Here is a 21,937-nt window from a genome sequence, read left to right on the forward strand (position 1 = left end):
ATGTCAATGACTCTTGATATTTACAGAAATAAAATACTATTTAGGGCTATAACGGAGTATTAGCTCACTTGGACCAAGGATTTACATGTGATGTAATTACTTGTTGTCAGGCATCTATCACTGGTCATTAACAATTTCTTAAAGATCGACTCCTGAAAAAATCTTTTTGTAGATTTTATTTAAACTTGGTTGAAATGATGACTGTATGGTCTTCTACAAAGATTTACTTCTTGTTCCAGTTGATGGAACAAAATAGCTGCCAGAGGCTATTTTATGCTTTTAAAAATTAACTTCTCTGAAACTACTGGAGCTAATGTTTAGAGTTGATCTGAATACCTTTTACGAACTGTTCACATTTTGAGCAGCTCAGGGAGAAGTTGTGACCACTCAAAGTTTCCATAGTGATACCAATACATTGAACTTTCTGTAATATAGCTGAGAAATGCCTAGTCTTTGATTCAGAGGTTGCCAGTTGTTTTGATTGAGAAACATGTGTTGTTGTCAATGTAGAAACATGTTACTATTGCCTGTATCTTTGCTGATATTGGGCCAATGATAACCCAAACTTGACAGAAATGATGAATGGAAGGACTTCTGCACATCCACCCTTTTATTTAGATGTATATAAAATTTTAAAAATTGAATTATGAAGGTTTCTTAGTCTTTGTTTATTCTTCATAAACAATTACATCAGTCCAATATCTAGATGGCAGGTTGAAGTTTACTAGAGCCTCTTGTATTTTTAGTTATATTATATATGTTTGCATGTTTAAACTGGAGAGATTTGGAAGGTTTATCAGGTCACTGGAAGGAATTCCATGTGTTAAGTTGTCTGTGTGCTTGATATTATTACCCAGGCTTAAGGTTGCTGCATGTTTCTCCTTAGGAGATCCTGACACTTTACTGATCTGTTTTTCAGTCACACCAAACCTACCAAGAAAAAAGAGGGACTATTCTGTTAAAAGAAAGTACAATCCTGAGGACTTAGAGAAAGCAGTTGATGCTGTCCGATCTGGTCTAATGAACTCTTGTCAAGCTGCCCGGTACTATGGTGTTCCTCGGGGGACAGTTGCTCATAGATATTATTATCAAAAATAGATAAACAGAACACAGATTTGATATGCAGACAAGATTTACTGGTTGTTGGATTTGTAATGGAAAAATAACAATAAAAAAATTCTGTCTAGGATAATTGGATGAATTAAAAGTCAGAAATATATATATGTTTTTTTTTCAAAATAATGAAAATATTCAAAACAGTGAAATATGCATCATAAAACTTTTATGTTAAGTGCCAATCTTACATGTTGATGGTACGTTCAGTGCTGATCTTTCTTTGTAACATATTTGAATAAAGGCTGTGTGATCTGTTTTGGGAGTACATATGGACTCGTGTGGCCACACACCATAGTTTGATCTGAATAGTTCTTGGTGTCTGTTGACCTGCTTTCTTGCAGGATATTGGTTCTAATAGCTAGCTTGTTGAAGAATCAGCTGTCGAAAGATGGATCTAATGTTACTGTTCCTAGATAAGTGCAAAGTGATTCTAGAAAACATTCTATAAGTATGGTCTATAGGTATATATAACATTGTGACTCAACTTTCTTGATTTTGCAGCCGTCACAGTAAATTTTGATTTTTATAATCAGATTTTTTGTAGATGGCTTATAAGTGGTAAGCGATTTTTGTTGCTGTCTGATATCAACTTCAGGATTCATAAACTATAATACAAGTCACTGGAGAAAAAAATAAATAATTTGCTGTTGAAGAAATTCATTCACTAGTGCATTAAATCTTAGAGTTGGGGAAATTAGAAGATTAAAAAAAAAACCTTAGATATGACCCAAACATTATTTTATTGAGGCATTTATTGACATTTGAACTTGAAATGTCTGTTCTACAACTTTAAACACATTGGAAATGTTTGAAATATATGATACATATGGTAAACAACAACATAAAGGATGGTGGACTTGGTATAGGGAGACAGGGAGAGAAGGGGAAGGAGAAAAGTACCCCCAGTCAGCACCCTCACACATTGATATTCATTTTTTTTTTACCTTGAATGCAGACAATATCTTTGACGTTACCTGATAACATACATCAAACAGAGCTGTCTTTGAAAATTTAATGTTTTGTAAAAGGAACAACAATTGGTATGACAGTCACAGGTTTATGAACCAATTCATTATCTAAGCTTAATGTCACTTACTTTTCTTGCTAGGTAGCCCACAGGTTTTTTTGATAGATAAATTAGGTAGTCCTCAATATTATTCAGTCCTGTCTTTAGGACTAATAAAATATTAAGAATCAATGTAGGTAGCCTAAAGGACTACCGATTTCAATTTCAAGGTAGTCCTACCTGAGGTTAGGAAGGCACAGGACTACTGAACTACAGTTAGTGTCAAAACCTGTAAGATATTGGACTTAAACTATGGGTTTTCTATATTAGGAATGTATTCTAGCTTATTGAAATAGAGTGAAGGGGAATTGTTCAGCAGTTAGCCTATTAGCTGTTTTCTTTGTTTCAGTAAGAAAGTGGTCTAGAAAAGGAGAGAAACAGAGAAGTTATGATCCATTGTGTCTGGAGCAGGCAGTTGATGCCGTAATGTCTGGTCGTATGAATCCTTCTGAGGCCTCTGCTTTCTATAAAGTACCACGAGCTACCATCTATCATAGAGTGCAGAAACGAACTAAATTTGAAAGTTTAGCTGCCAGAACTCATTTTACATGAAGTTTTTCCTGAGGATTTCTTGGAAAAATGTGTCAAGATTGGTGTAACAATTAGGTTTTTTATTCAACAATGTGTCAAAATTAATGAAAAAATAGTATTTCTATAGACCATGTTGGTTTTTGTATTTTGAGTTTGAAAATTTTAAATAGAAGGGATATTTCTCGCATGTTTTTTTTTTTTTTTTTTTTTTTTGTGTGTGTGTGTGTGTATTATTTCATACTTATTAAGTTTTAAAAAAATCATTTTCTTCTACTCAATATATTCTTCTACTTGAAATAGAAATTTCATTAAAAAGTTGTCATGTAACATGTATGATTGTTTAGTAGTCATTGCAATGTTTAAAAATAAATTGTATCTTTTATATTCCCAGCAATATTTAGCTGTTATTAGAATTAGTTATGTATCCTTTCACACTACTCTATGGTCATATTACATTCCTTTAACTAAAATGAAACACAACAAAAGAACAGGATATTTTTGGGCTGACATTTTTTGTCCCTGTGGGGATGTTGTCTCTTTGACATATTCACCATACCTATTCTCATTGCATTTTTAGAGAGATTCTGCATCTTAACGATTATGGCTGTCTGTCATCTTTAAATAGGAATATTGAAAGTGTTGGACTAATCATCACAAATATATCTTGTGTTACTACAGTTTGATTGTGCATGAATTATCGTCCACTACAGATCCTTTTGTATGTCTGTCTGTCTGTCTGTCTCATCTTTTAAAGGGACTACCTATATTTGCAGGTACTTGGGGAGTTACAGAGTTCAAGAAAGGTGTGAGGAACTATAATCAAGCTAGTATGGACCTAGCTATTCAAGCTGTGTTGACTAATCAAATGAAGGGAGAGGCTGCAGCTAAACAATTTGGTGTCCCAAGATCCACACTCTATAGGCTTGTCAAAAAGACAAAGGATTCTTATATAAACATGTTCTTTGAAAAAAATCAAGAAAATATGTGAAAAAGGCTGGATAAATCTGAAGTGTATAAACACTGTCGGAATTGTCAATTCACTCATTCTTGAAGGTTACCAGAGAGTTGTGTTGTTATAGTTGCATGTTGATCTTGTTTTTGTTGACTCATTTAAATAAAAGTTGAGTATGCTTTTGAAATGTTTATAGTTAGTTCCATGGACAATGACTAAAAAAATATGGTACTTAGAGCAAAACTATGGCAAGTTTCAGAGAAGAAATGTGGTTATATATTTTACTTTTAAACAGTTAAATATGTGGATTTAACATACTCATCTTTTGTGCTGCAGTAGTTATGATTAAGTGTCACTGATACATGGATCAGAAATGTTTCTGTTCACATTGTAGTAGTACAAGGTGTTATATTAACCTCGATCTATCCATTAAAGCATCCCTAAGTGTGGTAGATTGTGACTTTAATAGGAAATGGCTGCCTCTGAAATGTGTAGTGGTTGACAAATTTGTAATTATCCTGTTGGATAGAATGTATGAGATTATAATGGATGGTGTATTTGTGAGTTTCTGCTCAGCGTTAGACAAAATTAGTCACACACTTGCATTCTTAATACATACATAATTTGTAACATGTATTGATGAAAAGACTTGCTGTTTAGGACCGAGATGTAGCTACAAACTGGTCCTTATGGTAGAAATCTAGTTTGATCTGCACTAATTGGAAAGTAGATATAATTGGTCTGTATATCTCTTAGAATATGATTCTTTGAATGGCTGTACTCTGCTTTTTGGCATGAACTTTCTTTTAAATTAAGACAATGATATAGCATTATGACACTATTTTCTTCTGGCCCTTTGTGAGTTGAGACTACTCGTGTAAGACAAGGTCATGCTTGCCTTGTTCTCCTAACCAATGAAATATCTTAAAAGTGGCAGCATCATAGACATATTCAAAACCAAGGCAAGAGAAAATTTGACTTCACTATATACTATATTTCAAGAAATTGCAGAGCTCTCTAGGAGAAGCGAATACAACATATGTTTTTAGGGAAGAAACGGGTACTTATACTGGTTGCAGATCAAAGATTAGGTTATCTTTCACTTGTTTGCCACTGTGCTGCACTCATGAAAAAGACTTGAGTATTTCAAACTCTTGACCGATAACCAGACCTTCACTCATGTAAGAACCTATTAGTCTTTATTAGAGATTTTCTTTGGGTCAGAAATTCTGTAATGGTTGTCAGTTTACTTAACTTCTAAACTGCATTGTTGAAGCAATCAGTTTCATTAATGACTTTTTCCCCCATTTCAGACTTCATGTATCCAAGGAGAATCACCCAAGCCTATCCTCCTGAACATTTAGAAATGGCTGTGTCTGCTGTAACCTCGGGAAAGATGACAGCTAGCATGGCTTCTAGAGCTTACAATGTACCCAGGAGAACTGTGGCTGATAGAGTGTCAAAACTAAAGAAATCCTTGGCAAAAATTGTTTATATGTCTGAAAAATATTAGATAATGATGTAAATGTGAATGATGTCAACATCAGAAAAATTGACAGATATTTTGGCCAATTACCAGGATATACAGATTTGGTGTATATATCTCTTGTATCATGAAATCTTTTAATTGATAGTTTTGTGACTTGAACTAATACTTAAAACAGTCTGGTTTCCACTTCTGTGTTTTTGTTTTTACTTGCAACTGAAGATAGAATACTTATTGATCATGATATATAGTTCTCTTCATAAGTGTTCTTAACTCAAATTGCTTTGTTGTATGAACTTTAGGAAGCAAATTGCTTTGTTAGGTTTTTTTCTTTTTAATCTAATCAACTTTGCCATTCTCTTTATACAGTGTCTTGCTTGATTTTAATTTTTTTTTTTTTTTTTTTTTTTCTGTAGTTTGTACTTTTCTGATGCAGCATATTTCAGTGTTCTTGTTATATATTGTTGATTAAAGTTATAGGAAGTTGTACATTTTATTCCTTTCACAAGAAATCCACCATTAGAATGTTGTCTTCGAACATCATGAATTTTTGCATTGAGAGACTGATTAAATTTATCATGTCTTCAGGGGTCCAAGTAAGCATTTTTCCATTGACCAATGCCAAGAAAATTTCTGGCAGACAAGTCCAGGTCATACAGAGTTTGCCTGTTGGGCAACTTAATTTTGGATGGTTTTTTTTTCTGTTTGAAACATCGCAATGGCAAGTTAAATTCAATCCAGGCCAGTTCAGTTTTGGCAAAACTTGCCCGCTTGACCAGTTGAATATATTTTCTTATTTCTACCCCTGTGTCTTGGTTAACATAATTTAAAAAACAATTATGTGGTAGTTGATTTGGACCTAGTAGCCATGACCTTGAGCTGACATTGTTCATTCCAGTTGGGTTGTTCTTCTCTTTGACATATTCCCCATATCTAGTTTTATTGTAAACAGAGAAGACTATTTAATACTTGATCAAAAGACACAAATATACTACAGAAATGAACCAAGATGTTTGGGAGCAACATATCAAAGTGGTTATAACTTGTATAAACAACAAATAGATTTAAACTGAACTATAGCAGGAATATCATACATGGAAATGCAAAGAAATTTGTGAAACCTTTACTTTTGTTAAGGTTCTATTCCTTATTAACTGAATTTGAATGCTTTGCAGTATTCAGACAGAGAGGGAGACCCATGGATAAAGTATGGAAGAAAAGAGGCCTGTTTCTACTTGACAAACCTATGCAGTCTCTGAAGCAGTTTGATAGTCAAGTTATTCAATATGGCTTTGGTAAATACTATGTATAGAAATTCTGTGATTGTTTCTCTTCATTTAGATGAGTTCAATGCATATTTTTTAATTGATGTTACCAAAGAAAATAGATGACCTTACACTTAAACAATACAAAAAATCTTCATATTTCTACACATTTCAATAAATTATTACTGTCAGGTTCTGGAAATAAAAAAATAGCTTAATAACAATATAGTATTAGAATTCAGAAGAATGTAGAAAATTTGTAATGATATATATATAATATTCACAATTAAGGGGGTTAGTCATCATGGCTTAGGACTCGAATAAGTTCAATAAATAAAAGCAAGACTCAAGAAGTAGTCACTTACGTCAATTATTGTTAGCTCATATTTTAAAATGCAGATTCTAATCCAAATTTGAATGATATATATTAAAAAACCTAATTTTATTTCTATATGTATTTAGGTCCACCAAAGATTGATGTAGCCATAGAACGACAATGGAACCTTGAGGAACTAAATGACTATGTTATGAGGTGCTATCCACATCTACCGTTAAAACAAGTAGGATTCAACTATGCCAAGTGTTCAAAAGGACATCATTTTGAAATTGTTTATCCAACATCAGTTATGCATCTTGCATCTATGGTGAAGTGGGGGAAAATTTACATCATTCCAAAAACTGATATGTGTACAATAAACTTGAAATGGAAGGACTTGGGCTATGATAATGAATAAAATAGTCAGTGATAGAGATGCAGCTGTATTGATGTACTTTATGTGAATATTATTTGTGTTAGTTAGATATTACAGAACCATCTTGTCTCAAGTGTAATGTAGGTAGTGAGTAGTTTGATTGTTGTAAAAAAAGAATAAATTGTATAATCTCAAATATCTTGTTAGATCTAGCAGAATTTAAATCAATAATGTCTGTTAAATAAAAATCTTACTTAAAAAATGTTTCAGCCAAAGACATTTTTTCAGTTTTATTGATGAACTTTCTGCTTCTTGATATATTGTTTATGTATAAATGTTTCAATAGTTTTACATAGCATCACATCACATTTGAAAATAAGGTTCTGATTGAACAAACAATATTTCATTGTACTGGACTGTAACTCCTGGTTTTAGGTGTACCCACCCACCTGTTCTGTACTACGAGTCCAAGTTTTAGGTGTATCAACCCACCTGTCCTTAGTCACAAACTTGCTATGTGGTCTCTCACCTTTTTTATATTATAAAAAATTACATATTATATTTTATTTTCATGCAATAGTTTTTGTACAAGTTATTCATTTACATAGTGATCACTTAGAGCTTACAGTTAAGGAGAGTTCGCCAATCTCATTAGTGATGTCATATTCACTTATTTGCAAATCATTAAGTGTCAGATAGGTTGGAAAAGAAATAACTAACTAAACAATTAACAATTTCATGATTAGAATCCCAATTTTCAAAGCTTTATAGCTTGGTTATTTTACATCCAATTTTGGTTCTGTGAAATGTTTCATTTACATAAAAGAATTCGTATTTTATATGTGAATTTATAACTGTTTTACTAGAAGAATAAAATTGAAACAATATTTATATGTAAACCTCTATTTTCATATAAAATTGTTTTTAAAATTTTATTCTCATATAGTCTAATTACTTAATTTTTATTTAAAAATTCCATGGATAGAAAGAGTTTTATTGGCAGTTTAGGGAACCAAAAGAATTTTTCAATTATCTTAAAAAAGGACAAAGTTATGATGATTTAAAGTTGATGCCCCATGCTCAATGGATTTTTTTGCCAACCAAAACCAAATCACAGGTAAGTGATGACATCGCGAAGAACTCTCCTATAGTGTGTTGAAGGTGCAATGGTGTTCTGATTTGTTTATGACTGTTTTGGTGCTTGTCTTATTAATATTGTACAAACGAAGAAATTCTATTGTTGACTTGTATTGGACTCAGATGTTGATGAAATTGTCCAAGTAGTTTTATAATCTTTGATTGGTGTTGGTTCAGACTGGACTTTGAATTTCATGTTTTTCATCTAGCTTCTGGCTTTGGATTAAATTGTATGGTATATCAAACCATTGGATTGAATTGGTTTGTAGATAATAAGGTTGGATTAAATTGTTGTTTGGAAGATCTAGCTTCTGAATTTTGACGAGATTGATAATATAGTCGTGTAGTGTAACAACATTTTGTATAGTGTACTATTTATCTTGGTGTATGATAGATTTTGGTAAAGAAAGACATAATGGGCTTCACTGTGTGTAAAATATTTGTATTGACCGTAAAAAGATGATTTTAAAGATAAACATGTGTATTAACTGGTATTTTGGGGTTTTACAGGTTGGCTACAAATGTCAAAAGGAAATAGGCCTACAGATTATAAGACTTATGAACCAGTTCAGCTTGAAAGAGCATTAGAGGCAGTGTCCACAGGTCAAATGACACAAAAACAGGCAGCTAGACATTTTGGTGTGCCACAAAGCACCATTTCTAGACGAATGGCTAAATTTAGATGAGAAACATGAAGCACATTCTTTGTTGTGATAAGAGATTGTGTTGTGTTGTCTGTATCGGTTTCTCTATTAAGACGTCTGTGGTATATTGTCTGTAACTTTAAATGTGTATCTATGTGGAAATAAAGTTCTTTGGAAATTATAGTTCTTCTTTTGTTTTATTCTTTTTTTGTTCCTTGATAATTAACATAAGTAAGGTTGTTGTCTTCAATTGATTTTTTTACATGAAAATGGTGCATTGCCAGATTTATGTTTAGATAAATTAAGATACTGTTTTTCTGGAGTTAGTGTTACTCCTATAAAGAGTCTGTACAAAGTAAAAACTTTGTGAGTAAAGCTGAAGTGGATCAATTTTTATTGGCTGTGCATTCAAATGGCTTCAAATTAATTAGTATAAGCAAAAAGTGAAGGTTGCTTTTTCCTTGTACAAAGGAGTTTCATTTAATTGTTACTAGAAGAAATGACTATGGTAATGGATACTAACTGCTTATCTTTCTTGATATTGTAAGTCTGTAATGGGTACCAATAAATCTTTTCATCTTCAGTTAAGTTTAGTGCTGATAATGTAATGTATATTTCAGGATTAAATCCTCTACTTTTTTCATGGAAAAAGAAGAAACAACGAGACTATAGCCCTGAGAAGATGGAGGAAGCTGTCCAGGCAGTCTTGGAAGGGCGAATGTCTCAGTGTAAAGCTGCTCAGCATTACGGTGTACCTCAGTCAACTATATCAACCAGAATATCAAAGATGGCAAGCACATCTAAGTCACTCATGTTACCTCCCTTGTTTAGGAAGTAGCATGTTACCTCCCTTGTTTAGGAAGAAACATATCAGGATATGATGCCAGAGACTTTGTAAAACTTCTACATCTTAGCTGAGGAAAAAGTTTAGTGTACTAAGTGAAGAAAGACTTTCCTAATTACATCAAATACAATAAATAAAATAATTTTTGTTTGACTGCATCATTAACAATGCTAGACATTGTATAGAATACATTTTAGTTATTTTATTAATGGTTAATTTTTTTTATATAAAAATTACTTCTTTTTTGTCAGAGAATTGATTTCATATTTCCCTACAACAATCAAAACTACTCTGCCATTTCTACTGGACTTAAAAATAACTTCCAATTCAAAAAGTAGAATTTCTTCTTACACTATGAACTTATATTGAACTTTCCATGGAAATATTTAGTAAGATATCACTACCAAACAAAAACAGTGGAAAAAAAGATTTTTTTATACCCTACTAGAATTTCTTATTGTGTTGTGTATTTCCTGTTTTGTATTTTTATTATATCTGTGATGCAGGTACATTTAACATGAGGCTTTTCCTCTAAAGTTGTCCATTCCAAAATTTCCTTATCAAGTACATAGATAATGTAGAATTGGGGAAAACATTTTATATTTGTACAGAAATAACATCATTAAATTTTAATATCATTATTTTTTCTTCAATATTGTTATATTGTGCTACTCAGATGTATGTTTTACCAATAAAGAAAATTTTCTTTTATGTTGATCTTATAAGTTAATAAATGCTATAGAGGTCATGGTACCTCTTAAATTAGTAAATGGTCTGTATGTTATAGAGGATATAGTACATCAATTTAGTAAATGGTCTGTATGTTATAGGGGACATGGTACATCTAAGTTACTAAATGGTCTGTATGTTATAGGGGACATGGTACATCTAAGTTAGTAAATGGGCTGTTTGTTATAGAGGACATGGTACCACAAAATTAGTAAATGGTCTGTATGTTATAGAGGATATGGTACATCTAAGTTAGTAAATGGGCTGTTTGTTATAGAGGACATGGTACCTCTAAATTAGTAAATGGTCTGTTTGTTATAGAGGATATGGTACATCTAAATTAGTAAATGGTCTGTTTGTTATAGAGGATATGGTACATCTATGTTAGTAAATGAGCTGTTTGTTATAGAGAACATGGTGCATCTAAATTAGTAAATGCTATGTATGTTAAAGAGGATATAGTACATCTATGTTAGTAAATGGGCTGTTTGTTATAGAGAACATGGTACATCTAAATTAATAAATGGTATGTATGTTAAAGAGGATTTGGTACATCTAAGTTAGTAAATGGCCTGTATGTAATAAAGGATTTTGTACATCTAATTTAGTAAGTTTTCTGTATCTTATAGAGGACAGGGTACCTCAAAGTTAGTAAATGTTCTGTATGTGGTAGGGGACATGGTACATCTAAGTTAGTAAATGGTCTGTATGTTAAAGAGGACGTGGTACCTCTAAATTATTTAAGGGTCTGTTTGAGAGGATATGGTAACTCTAAATTAGTAAATGGTCTGTATATTATAGAGGATATGGTACATCTAAGTTAGTAAATTGTCTGTATTTTATAGAGAATGTGGTACATCTAGTTTGTAAATGGTCTGTATGTTATAGAGGACGTGGTAAATCTAGTTTGTAAATGGTCTGTATGTTATAGAGGATGTGGTATATCTAGTTTGTAAATGGTCTGTATGTTATAGAGAATGTGGTACATCTAGTTTGTAAATGGTCTGTATGTTATAGAGGACGTGGTAAATCTAGTTTGTAAATGGTCTGTATGTTATAGAGGACGTGGTAAATCTAGTTTGTAAATGGTCTGTATGTTATAGAGGACGTGATAAATCTAGTTTGTAAATGGTCTGTATGTTATAGAGGACGTGGTAAATCTAGTTTGTAAATGGTCTGTATGTTATAGAGGATGTGGTATATCTAAGATCTAGACTTTGCTTTTGCATCATAACTGAAAACTCACCATAAACTTTCAGTCAGTATGTGTGTTCTTTACAAAGCAGGTTCAAGTTTGTATTTGTTTATCTTTGTTGATAGATGTTGAAGTAGTGCCTCAGTGAAATCCTAAATTAAAAGCACCATTTAACATTTTATTTCAGCAAGGATGGGAAGACTTGGAGGTAGGAAAACAGAAAATAATCAAGTAAGAAATTAAATGATTATGTTAATTTTTGAAATCTATTCCTTTGAAAGTTCAATGAGGTCTGGAATATAATAAAATTTTGCATTGCTCAGCTTCAGTGTTAAAGGAAAGATCTAAGCATGTTCTAGTTTAATGTACATTCATATATTTTAAGAAGACTTGTAATAGATGAAGAAAAAAAGAATTTCCTAACTTATTCCAATTTGACCTTTCTTCTGGGAAAGTTTAATCACTGCAATAGATAACATAATTTTTGAGATTCTAAATGTTTTACAGGTTTTGACATATATTTGTGGTGATATTAATTTCAGGTAGAACTGTACCCCAGTTCTGGAGTGTACTGCAATGCTGATAGACTGAACAGGATCTGTACCATGAGTAAAATGGAGCCCAAAAAGTTGATCAGATTTCTATTGGAAATGTTCTTTGATGAGCAGTATCTTGGTGACCACTGTGCTAAGGGTAGAGCTGTGTTTGGTTCTGGTGAAGACTCCAGACCAGCTATAGATCCTGTTATATTAGAAGCTATCAAAGGTTAGAACATTATATTGCTTAAGTAAGTACATAACATTGTTAATCTGTGATGATGAGATGTAGAACATGACAGTAAATAAAGTTGAATTTAACTGAATCTCCATTCCTTGTGATTTGAACTACTATTATTCTTTAGTATAACCCTGCCTTGTATTGACTTCTATAGACTTTTTTTACTTAATACTGTATAATGATTAGTAACAACTCTCATTATTCTATTGCAGTAATTATTAGTAAAAGTCTTGGTAAGATTCAGGCAAAAATCTGAAATCTGCACATTTAAAACCCATTAAATTGTTAAATGTGGTGGGTTATTTCATATTTCACTCAACCCACTGCCTGATTCTTACACAGACTGTAATTGTAAAAATAATTATTTTTGTATTTATTTTCCCCAGGTTATGTCTTGCGACAGTTTCCCAAGTTTACAGATACCACATTTACTCATGTAGTCAACTCCAAGTGTAGTGACAGTCGCAGGGCCTTAAAAACCAAACAACAAAGGCTAAAAAAAACTTGAACAAATATCCAGAGTTGTTCATAAGGCATCAGAAATCAATGACACTTTAATAGAATGGGAGGAGGATTGAACAGACAGAAAAAAAATTAATTCCCAGTAAATATGATGATTCATATTGTTTATGTATTTATTTGAATATTTTAGTACTTGTGTTGTAGATTTTAGAGAATCAGTTTGATGCTTTTATGAAACACAATCTTGTATAACTTGTTACTGTTAGGTTTACAGTGTCATCTTCATTAAACATTTTGACTCAAACAGTTGTTGTTTTTTTTAATGCTTTTTTTTTGTTAAAGGTCAGTCAGAAATAGGTTAAATTTGATGTGTATGGAAGACCTTTAATCATGTTAAGTTTAAGGTATGGAGGTCTATTTTGTCTGAATGCCTGTATGTATACAGTGTGGTGTCACAAATCAATCAACTTTTTACATTTTTTTTTTCACATTAAAAAAAAAACTATTACCAAGCCCCAAATCACCATGTTGTTTTTTTTACCAGAAGAAAGAAGAATTGGGATTGTAATTTTCTTAAAAGTTTTGAAATATCATAACTTAAAAAAAAATTCTAGGGATCTCTATAGAATTGTTTCACAATGTGCCATACCACTAAATACTGCCTTGGCTGTCTCATGGTAGTGTGTTCACCTTGAGAGTGGGAGGTCCCCAGCCAAATCTTACAAAATCCTTCATAACTGGTAGACAAGGCATATAAGAAAATAAGTAAACTGATTGGATGTAAGTCTGAACACTGTGTTTGAGTGGAATGACATGTCTATCCTTTAAAAAGTGTGTATCTCAGTGTGTCAGACTAGTACAAAGTCGGGTGACATGCCTGTCTATAGAAGCTTGCATATCAAAAATCTTTCTGAGTGTGTCAGACTTTTACAAAGATGGGTGACATGCCTGTCTTTTGGAAGCTTGCATATCAAAAATCTTTCTCAGTGTGTCAGACTTGTACAAAGCTTGATCTGTTCGATTCAGAAACTCATAAGGTGGAAAAACATCAGTCAAACAATCCATGCTACAGAGGAAAGTCTAGGATTAATTGTGTATAGATATCTTCAAATATTGTACCCATGTTCAATACCTGAAAATGGATGTTGGAATGGTGGTCCTTACAATTAAGGAATAAAGCAAAACAGACATTTGCTTAAAATTATTTTGTTTTACCGATTTCATTGGTGTTTAATTTGAAACATTTAATTTTGCTTTTAATTTGTGGACATGTTCCATGTATTTTTGGACCCTGTTTTTTACATTGGTCCACAAGGAGACTGATAGGGTCTCAAGTTTTCAGGTTGTCCATGTATTTTTGGACCCTGTTTTTTACATTGGTCCACAAGGAGACTGATAGGGTCTTACGTTTTCAGGTTGTTCGGTAGAGTATAGAATTACATTTCGAATATTGGACTATAGGTAATGGTCTGTAGAGTTAAGAATTGGACTATATGTGATAGTCTGTAGAATTAAGAATTGGACTATATGTGATAGTCTGTAGAGTTAAGAATTATATTTCAAATATTGGACTACTGTATACACTGTAGGTGATGTCGAACTTCACAAATTTTGCTAACGTACACAAGAAAAATTGCACCACGTGTTTTCATGTTTTAAAACATGAAAACCACAGTTTTCGTGAATTATGTGAAAACTTTTTAATACATAAGTCATATGGAAGACATGTAATTATATGATTTTTATTGACTTGTTTTTCTTGAATTAATTGGTTAGTCCTAAACATGTTTTTCGTGGCAGTCCTAAACAGATGAAAGACATGTATTTTGAAGTGTTTTCATGAAAAACATATGTTGCATTTTTTTCCTGTGTATACAGTGTCAAACGATTAGTCAAATTTAAACATTTGATGGAAGCTTGAATGCTGTGTTGTTGATTGTTTAATTTCTGCTGTCATTTTAATAAAAGTATTGATATAAAAACTACAAGAACTTTCACATCCATTCATAATGTTGCAGAGAGTAAACTCACATACTAGTATTGGATTCTCCTGAGTTTTAGTAATGGTTGATTTATATATTTTTTTATTGCGGTATTCAACTGTCTTTTAAGAAATTATTAGAAAAATATGTAGAGTATAATTCTCGTACACTGGCGTGGCTAACTATAGTAGTTTGGTCTTGGAGCACTCATTGGAAGCATCACATAGTGTGGTTGTCTCTCATAGTAGTCTAGTCTTGGGGCATTCATTGGGAGCATCACTCAGTGGGATGGTCTCTCACAGTAGTCTGGTCCTGGGGCATTGTAAGCATTAATCAGTGAGATGGTCTCTCACAGTATTCTGGTCTTGGGGCATTCACTGGAATCATTAATCAATGGGATGGTCTCACAGTAGTCTGGTCTTTGGGCATCCATTGGAAGCATCAGTCAATGGGATAGTCTCTCGCAATAGTCTGGTCTTTGGGCATTCTCTGGAATCTCCACACAGTGTGGTGGTTTCTCACAGTAGTCTGGTCTTTGGGCATCCATTGGAAGCATCAGTCAATGGGATAGTCTCTCACAGTAGTCTGGTCTTCGGGCATTCATTGGAATCACCACTCAGTGTGGTGGTTTCTCACAGTAGTCTAGTCTCGGAGCATTTATTTGAAACATCAATCAGTAGGTTAGTATCTCACAGTAGTCTGGTCTTGGGGCATTCATTGGTAGCATCACTCAGTTTAGTTTAAACATATTTTGTTTGCGTAATTATGCAAAAGGGATTAGACACAAGTTAGACAAACTTATTAAGTCTTCTCCCATATACAGTGTGTAACAATACACATTGAAAGCATGCAAAAACAATACAATATATAAACATAATATTGACATAATATAACTAGCAAATATTGTGATGATGTGATGATGTATGTGGTTATAAATATACTTACAGTATCAATGATACTGATTATACAATAAGAACCTCTTAGATCCTTTTATATAATTACATACATGACTAAAATTATTGTATTTTGCTCATCGGTAAGAGCCGGATGACCACACGTTAAGGTACTTAAATTTACTGGACAATTTTCCGGTAACCAATTTAGATTAATAAGGAGTCTGTTTCTGATATCTGAATAGTGAGGACATTCAAAGAAAAAATTACTTGAATCTTCAATGCTAGCACCACGTCGGCAGGATGGATCAGTTAAAATGTTAACTCTCGAGAGATCATTATTTAAAAAGGAGACCGAACATCGTATTTGTGTTAAAATAATGTTTAATTTACGATTTCCAAACTCGAAATATTTAGGAATTCTGTTTGCTGGATTTGAATTACTCCTCTTTAATTCATTTTTAAATTTACCTATAGATTCAATGTTACGAGTAGACAAATTGAGTTTATTTCCATAACCGTATAGTTGATGGTAAAAACGAGTCTTGTGTCAAAGACAGTCGACAAAAAGGATGTATCAAGTCATTTCCATTACGTAAGGGGTAAACTGTTGTACTCTGCATTGTTGGTGGGATCAAATTGTATAAATATTCTGGAGCATTATTATGTTGAATACTATAGAACAACTGTAGTTTTCTTTCACGTCTTTCTGCTAGAGTTTCACATCCGATTTCACTATAAATGATTCTTTCACTAGTAAAGATTGGAAGTCCAGTTACTATTCGAGCAGCCTCTAACTGCAATTGTTCAAGTTTATTGCAATAACCCACGCCCATATTGTCCCAAACTTCACATGCATATTCAAATAACGGTCGAATAAAAGTAAGATATATTGATCGAAGATTCTTTCTTCCTAAACTATACTTAAGTTTCCGTAATACATTTAAATGTTTCGATACACTTTTGATTATACATTCAACATGATTATTCCATTTTGCATCGTTACTAAATGTTACACCTAAATGTGTATGCATATCTGTGACTGGTATATTTTTATCATTAAATACAAAGTTTATTTCGGGAGTTTCAATATCAGAAAACAACATAATTTCCGTTTTGTCAGGATTAAAAGACACGAGCCATTTTTTGGACCAATCATTTAACTCTCTGAGGTCATGACCAATCACTGTCTCTATGTGTGGTAAGTCACGATCAAAGTAGCTCAGAGACGTGTCGTCTGCAAATAGTCTACATAAGGACAAAAGATTTTCAGCAATATTATTGATATATATTATAAATAACAGAGTACCTAAAACTGAGCCTTGATGCACACCAGCTGTAACGTTGCAAGGTTGCGAAGACGATTGTTTGATTCCTACCCTTTGTTTTCTGTTTTCTAAATAACTTTGAAACCAATTTAATAAATTTCCACATATACCATATGACTTCATTTTGTATAATAACCCATGATGCCATACTTTATCAAAAGCTTTTGAAAAATCGTAAAACACAAAACAACTTACCTCCTTATTTTCTAAAGAATTTAAATTTATAAATTGTAAATTTCTATTAGTTGATGAACTATTGAACATTGTGGAAGAAAACCAGACTGATATTCATAAATGAGCTTATTTTTTTGTAAATGGTCAAACACGTTTACAAGCAATGCGTTCCATCACTTTTCCAACACAACTTACCAGGGATATTGGCCTATAATTAGATGGAAGAGAATTGTCTCCTTTTTTAAAGATCGCAATTACATTTGCAATTTTCCAGCTGGTGGGAAACTTACATTGTTCTAGGGATTTCTTAAATATAATTCTTAAAGGAATTGCTATTTTTTCGGGGCATATTTTCATCATTCTATGACTTATCATGTCAGGACCAGATATGGATCTAATGTTTTTATTATGTCTACGATTTCAGATTCATTTATTTCAAGTTCTGTTAAGAAAATATTTATCTTTTCTTCCAAATCAGGAAGAAGAACATTCTCGTCCTCCAGAGAGGAAATTAGACTGAAGTATTTATTAAGCAAGTTACATTTATCGTCGTCTCCGTATGTGGTATCACCAATATTTTCGTCATTAATAATATTTTTAAGTGGAGGTATTTCACCAGAACCCTTATGTGATTTTATAAGCATCTTCATTATTTTCCAATAAGTTTTTGTGTTAGCAGCATTATTGAGTATAATATTATCCTAACTTTTTTCGAATTTTTCTTTTAAATGTTTTTTAAGATTATTTACTTTGTTTCTTTGCTTTTTGTATTATGTCAGTTTCTTTTCTAGTTTTTAGGGCCTTTTTACGAAATCGGTCCCTTTTTCGAATTTCCTTTCTGAGCTGACTATCAAACCACGGTTTATCATTTTTGCGTATCTGAACTAATTTTGTTGGGATACTCTCCCTTGCAATACCAATAAACCTTTTGGAAAAGGTTTTACACATATCATCGACATCCTCGGTGTTAGACAGAAGTTCGTCCCAATCAACATTATCAAGTTGTGACGAAAAATGTTCTAAATTAATGTTATCATATTGCCAAATTTCTCTTTTGAATGATTTTTGTACATATCTTGGACATTTTAGAAATATTATTTGGGGCATCATGATCACTTATTTCTGATGGTATTTTAAGTACATCTGTTAATGAATATTGAATTGTATCATTTATTAATATTGGGTCTAGCAGTGTGCTACTGTGATCAGTCACCCTTGTCGGTTTATCAATTACATTTTTTAAATTGAAGAGATTCATTTTGTCATATAATCTATTATTGTGGAGCCTAAATAAATTCGAGTTCAGATCACCAGTTATCACAATATTTTCGTTAAATTGGTAACTGAGCTCTATTGAGTTGTTTGGCCTGTCCTAAAGTCAGCGTCCGTCCATTCTGGTCGATAAATACAACAAAGTAGAAAACATTGACCTTTACCTTTTATCTCTACCCATACTATTTCGTCAATGGGGTTTTCGAGTTCATTTTTTCGTATCATTGATATACCATGCTTTACAAAGATCAGTATACCGCCGCCAGTATTGTTACGATCCCTACGGATAATATTAAGAAAAAGAATGGAGCTGCAAGTCATCATTATTGACACTTGGATCTAAGTGAATTTCAGTAACGGTTACTATATCAAATTCATCTGTGAAATTTTATAGAAAATTGACCTTATTTCTCAGACTACGGATATTGATATCACTCAGTGGGATGGACTCTCACATTAGTCTGGTCTTTGGGCATTCATTGGAGGCATCACTCAGTGGGGTGATTTCTCACAGTAGTCTGGTCTTGGGGCATTCATTGGAGGCGTCACTCAGTGTGATGGACTCCCACAGTAGTCTGGTCTTGAGGCATTCATTGGAAGCATCTCTCAGTGTGATGGACTCTCACAGCTCTTGTATGTTGGGCTCATTGATATTTAGATCTTTATTTCAAGCTGTAAAATTATCTCATGATATGTGCTAGTATTTTTTTAAGTGATGAAGGAAAGCATTTCAGATAATTATCTCAGACGAATATTGACATAGCAATAGTTGATGAAACAACATTTAACCGAATCTTTGAGTTAAATAATAAAAAAAAAAGTCAAGAATATGGAGACGAAAAGGCTTGTAAATAACAATTAGAAACTAACTGATGCCTAATTAATATAAATCTTTGTCTGAACCTTATTTGATTGAACAATGTAGGGATAAAAATGACGGCTGAAGATCAATTGATGTATTTTCTTTTCTGTTTTAGTGTTTGGACAATTTAATCAAGTGAAGAAAAAGAGAAGTGAGAAATGTTCGGAGTGTAATCGTGACTTCACCTCTAAATCTGGCCTGTACAAACATTGGAAGTTGTGCCACAGTAATGCTCAGCTATTTGTCTGTCAAATCTGTGGGAAAAAGTTCGGATTTCTTAGTTATCTGGAAAGACATATGTATACACACAATAAGTAAAAATAGTTTGCATTGGGAAAGACGTGTATACTCAAAGATAGAAATGGTTTACACGGGGAGAGACATATGTATACACAAAAGATAGAAATGGCTTACATCTGGAAAAACATGTATACCCATAATAAATATATACATGCATGGTTAGTTGACAATGGAACAACTGGAAGGATTGTCAGAATACTTGTTAGTTATGAGGTGGCTGGAGAAGCATTAGACTACTTTTTTTTATTTTTGCCATAGAGTTTAAATTTGTTTATTTGAAATAAGTGCTGTTTATTTTAAATACAGATGTTTTATTTGAATGTAATGTATAATTTTTATATTGTATTATATGTATTTTTTCCCTTTTTTATAACTTGAATGGCTAAATACCTTAATGAAAATCTTTTTGATGGCGAATTTTGTTCCTAATATTGCGTAGTTTGTAAAAAAGATCGAATATCTGGAATAAAAAAAACTTCTTAACCACGTACTTTTTGAATCTTTTGTAATGGAATTTAATGGGGCTTGGGGTTTACTGGTAGTTGAATGGGGCTACTTACTCAGACAAAACTGATAAATGCTGATGTTGTACATTGCATGTGACTTTTCTGGATCTTTGAAAAAGATAATTTGCTGTGACCAGCCTGTTGGCAATAAAAGGTCATGATGATTGAGATACTAGTGTTGACTGATTAGTCCTTTATATGCGTTTACTTGTAATTATATAGATATACATACTACATAACACATATACTAAATTCTACGTTTTTTTTTCTTTTATACATTAAGTGAGAATTGCTTAATTCATAATCACTACTATTTTCTTTTATGTTCGCTTGCTATAATCATAGACCTGTAATTAATTGCTTTCTTTCTGATAGTTACTAATCATATTTTGTTAAGAAAGATTTGTTCTTAATTGAAGTAAAGAAAATTTGTTTTCACATACAATTTGATGAATTGTTTGCTTATCATTTAATGTGTAATTTTTTTTATGAAACTCGAAGTTTTAACTTTTGACTTAGTTAAGTAAATACTTGTTCCAATAAAATTTCTATTTTGTTGGGCTTGTTTATCAGAAGTAGGTTTGACATGAGAAAAATATACTTATGTTTGAAATGTAAAGCTACATGTACATAACTTTTGTCTGCCAATTATGGGTGATTTCAGTTGGAACAGGACTGTTTACATTGGCATGGTTACTGTGGCTGATATCAGTTGGAACATGACTATTTACATTGGCAAGGTTATTTTTCTGATATCAGTTGGAACAGTACTGTTTAGATTGGCAAGGTTATTTTTCTGATATCAGTTGTAACAGAACTGTTTACATTGGCATGGTTACTGTGGCTGATATCAGTTGGAACATGACTGTTTACATTGGCAAGGACATTTTACTGATATCAGTTGGAACATGACTGTTTACATTGGCAAAGTTTTTGTGGCTGATATCAGTTGGAACATGACTGTCTGCATTGGCAAGGTTATTTTGCTGATATCAGTTGGAACAGGACTGTTTACATTGGCATGGTTACTGTGGCTGATATCAGTTGGAACATGACTGTTTACATTGGCATGGTTATTGTGGCTGATACCAGTTGGAACATGACTGTTTACATTGGCATGGTTATTGTGGCTGATACCAGTTGGAACATGACTGTTTACATTGGCAGAGGGTTATTGTGGCTGATATCAGTTGGAACAGGACTGTTTACATTGGCAGAGGGTTATTGTGGCTGATATCAGTTGGAACAGGATTATTGAAAGTTGTGGTAGGTGTTCCTTTTGGTTTTGTTCGTTGTTATTTTTTGTTTGATTATTCGTTGTCGAATTGTTTGGTTTTTTTTCACGGAATGTGGTATAGCTCTTAAAGTTGCTGTGTTATTTTAAGTAGAATATGGTTTCCTATTAACCTTTTATACAGACACATTATGGTGCACTGCTGTCCGTCTGTCTGTCTGTGCATCATACGACAACTCGATGCTTAGACGAGTTTCTTGATTGAGCGTTTCGTTCTTTAGTATATCATTGTTTTGCCGTTATGTTGCTTTAAACACGGAAAGGGAGGGTCATATCATGTGCCTAAATTTTTTATGGTGACCTGTATTATCAGGATTAAAATGCCAACGTGACTATAATTACAGTAGAAGTTGTTACAAGAAACACATTACTGAACACTAAATGTACATCACATTACAGTGTGTGTGATTTTCCCAGATTATTTACTTTA

General features: G+C 32.6%; 1 protein-coding gene across 17 annotated transcripts in view; it reads left to right on the forward strand.

Moving 5' to 3' along the window:
- The window catches only part of LOC148608958 (uncharacterized), a 69,143-nt gene that overhangs the window by 26,739 nt on the left and 20,467 nt on the right, over positions 1–21,937 (forward strand). The window contains exons 5-7 of one of the 17 annotated variants that reach the window (XM_088541862.1): positions 11,845–11,888; positions 12,200–12,422; positions 12,821–13,200. The exons of 8 other annotated variants lie outside the window; for them this stretch is intronic. In XM_088541862.1, coding sequence (XP_088397988.1) covers positions 11,845–11,888; positions 12,200–12,422; positions 12,821–12,942 — 389 coding nt within the window. In that variant the 3' untranslated portion in view covers positions 12,943–13,200. Of the gene's footprint in view, positions 1–919; positions 1,372–2,531; positions 2,783–3,486; positions 3,844–4,978; positions 5,641–6,326; positions 6,447–6,878; positions 7,305–8,755; positions 9,073–9,509; positions 10,445–11,844; positions 11,889–12,199; positions 12,423–12,820; positions 13,201–19,522; positions 20,770–21,937 lie in introns of those variants that run through there. 8 more of the 17 variants (XM_088541861.1, XM_088541872.1, XM_088541868.1 and 5 more) reach the window with 8 other exon arrangements.

The sequence above is a fragment of the Perna viridis genome, chromosome 8, assembly GCF_037379345.1.
Source record: "Perna viridis isolate PV_CMFRI_1.1 ecotype Kerala chromosome 8, ASM3737934v1, whole genome shotgun sequence".
In the NCBI taxonomy this organism is placed as follows: domain Eukaryota; kingdom Metazoa; phylum Mollusca; class Bivalvia; order Mytilida; family Mytilidae; genus Perna; species Perna viridis.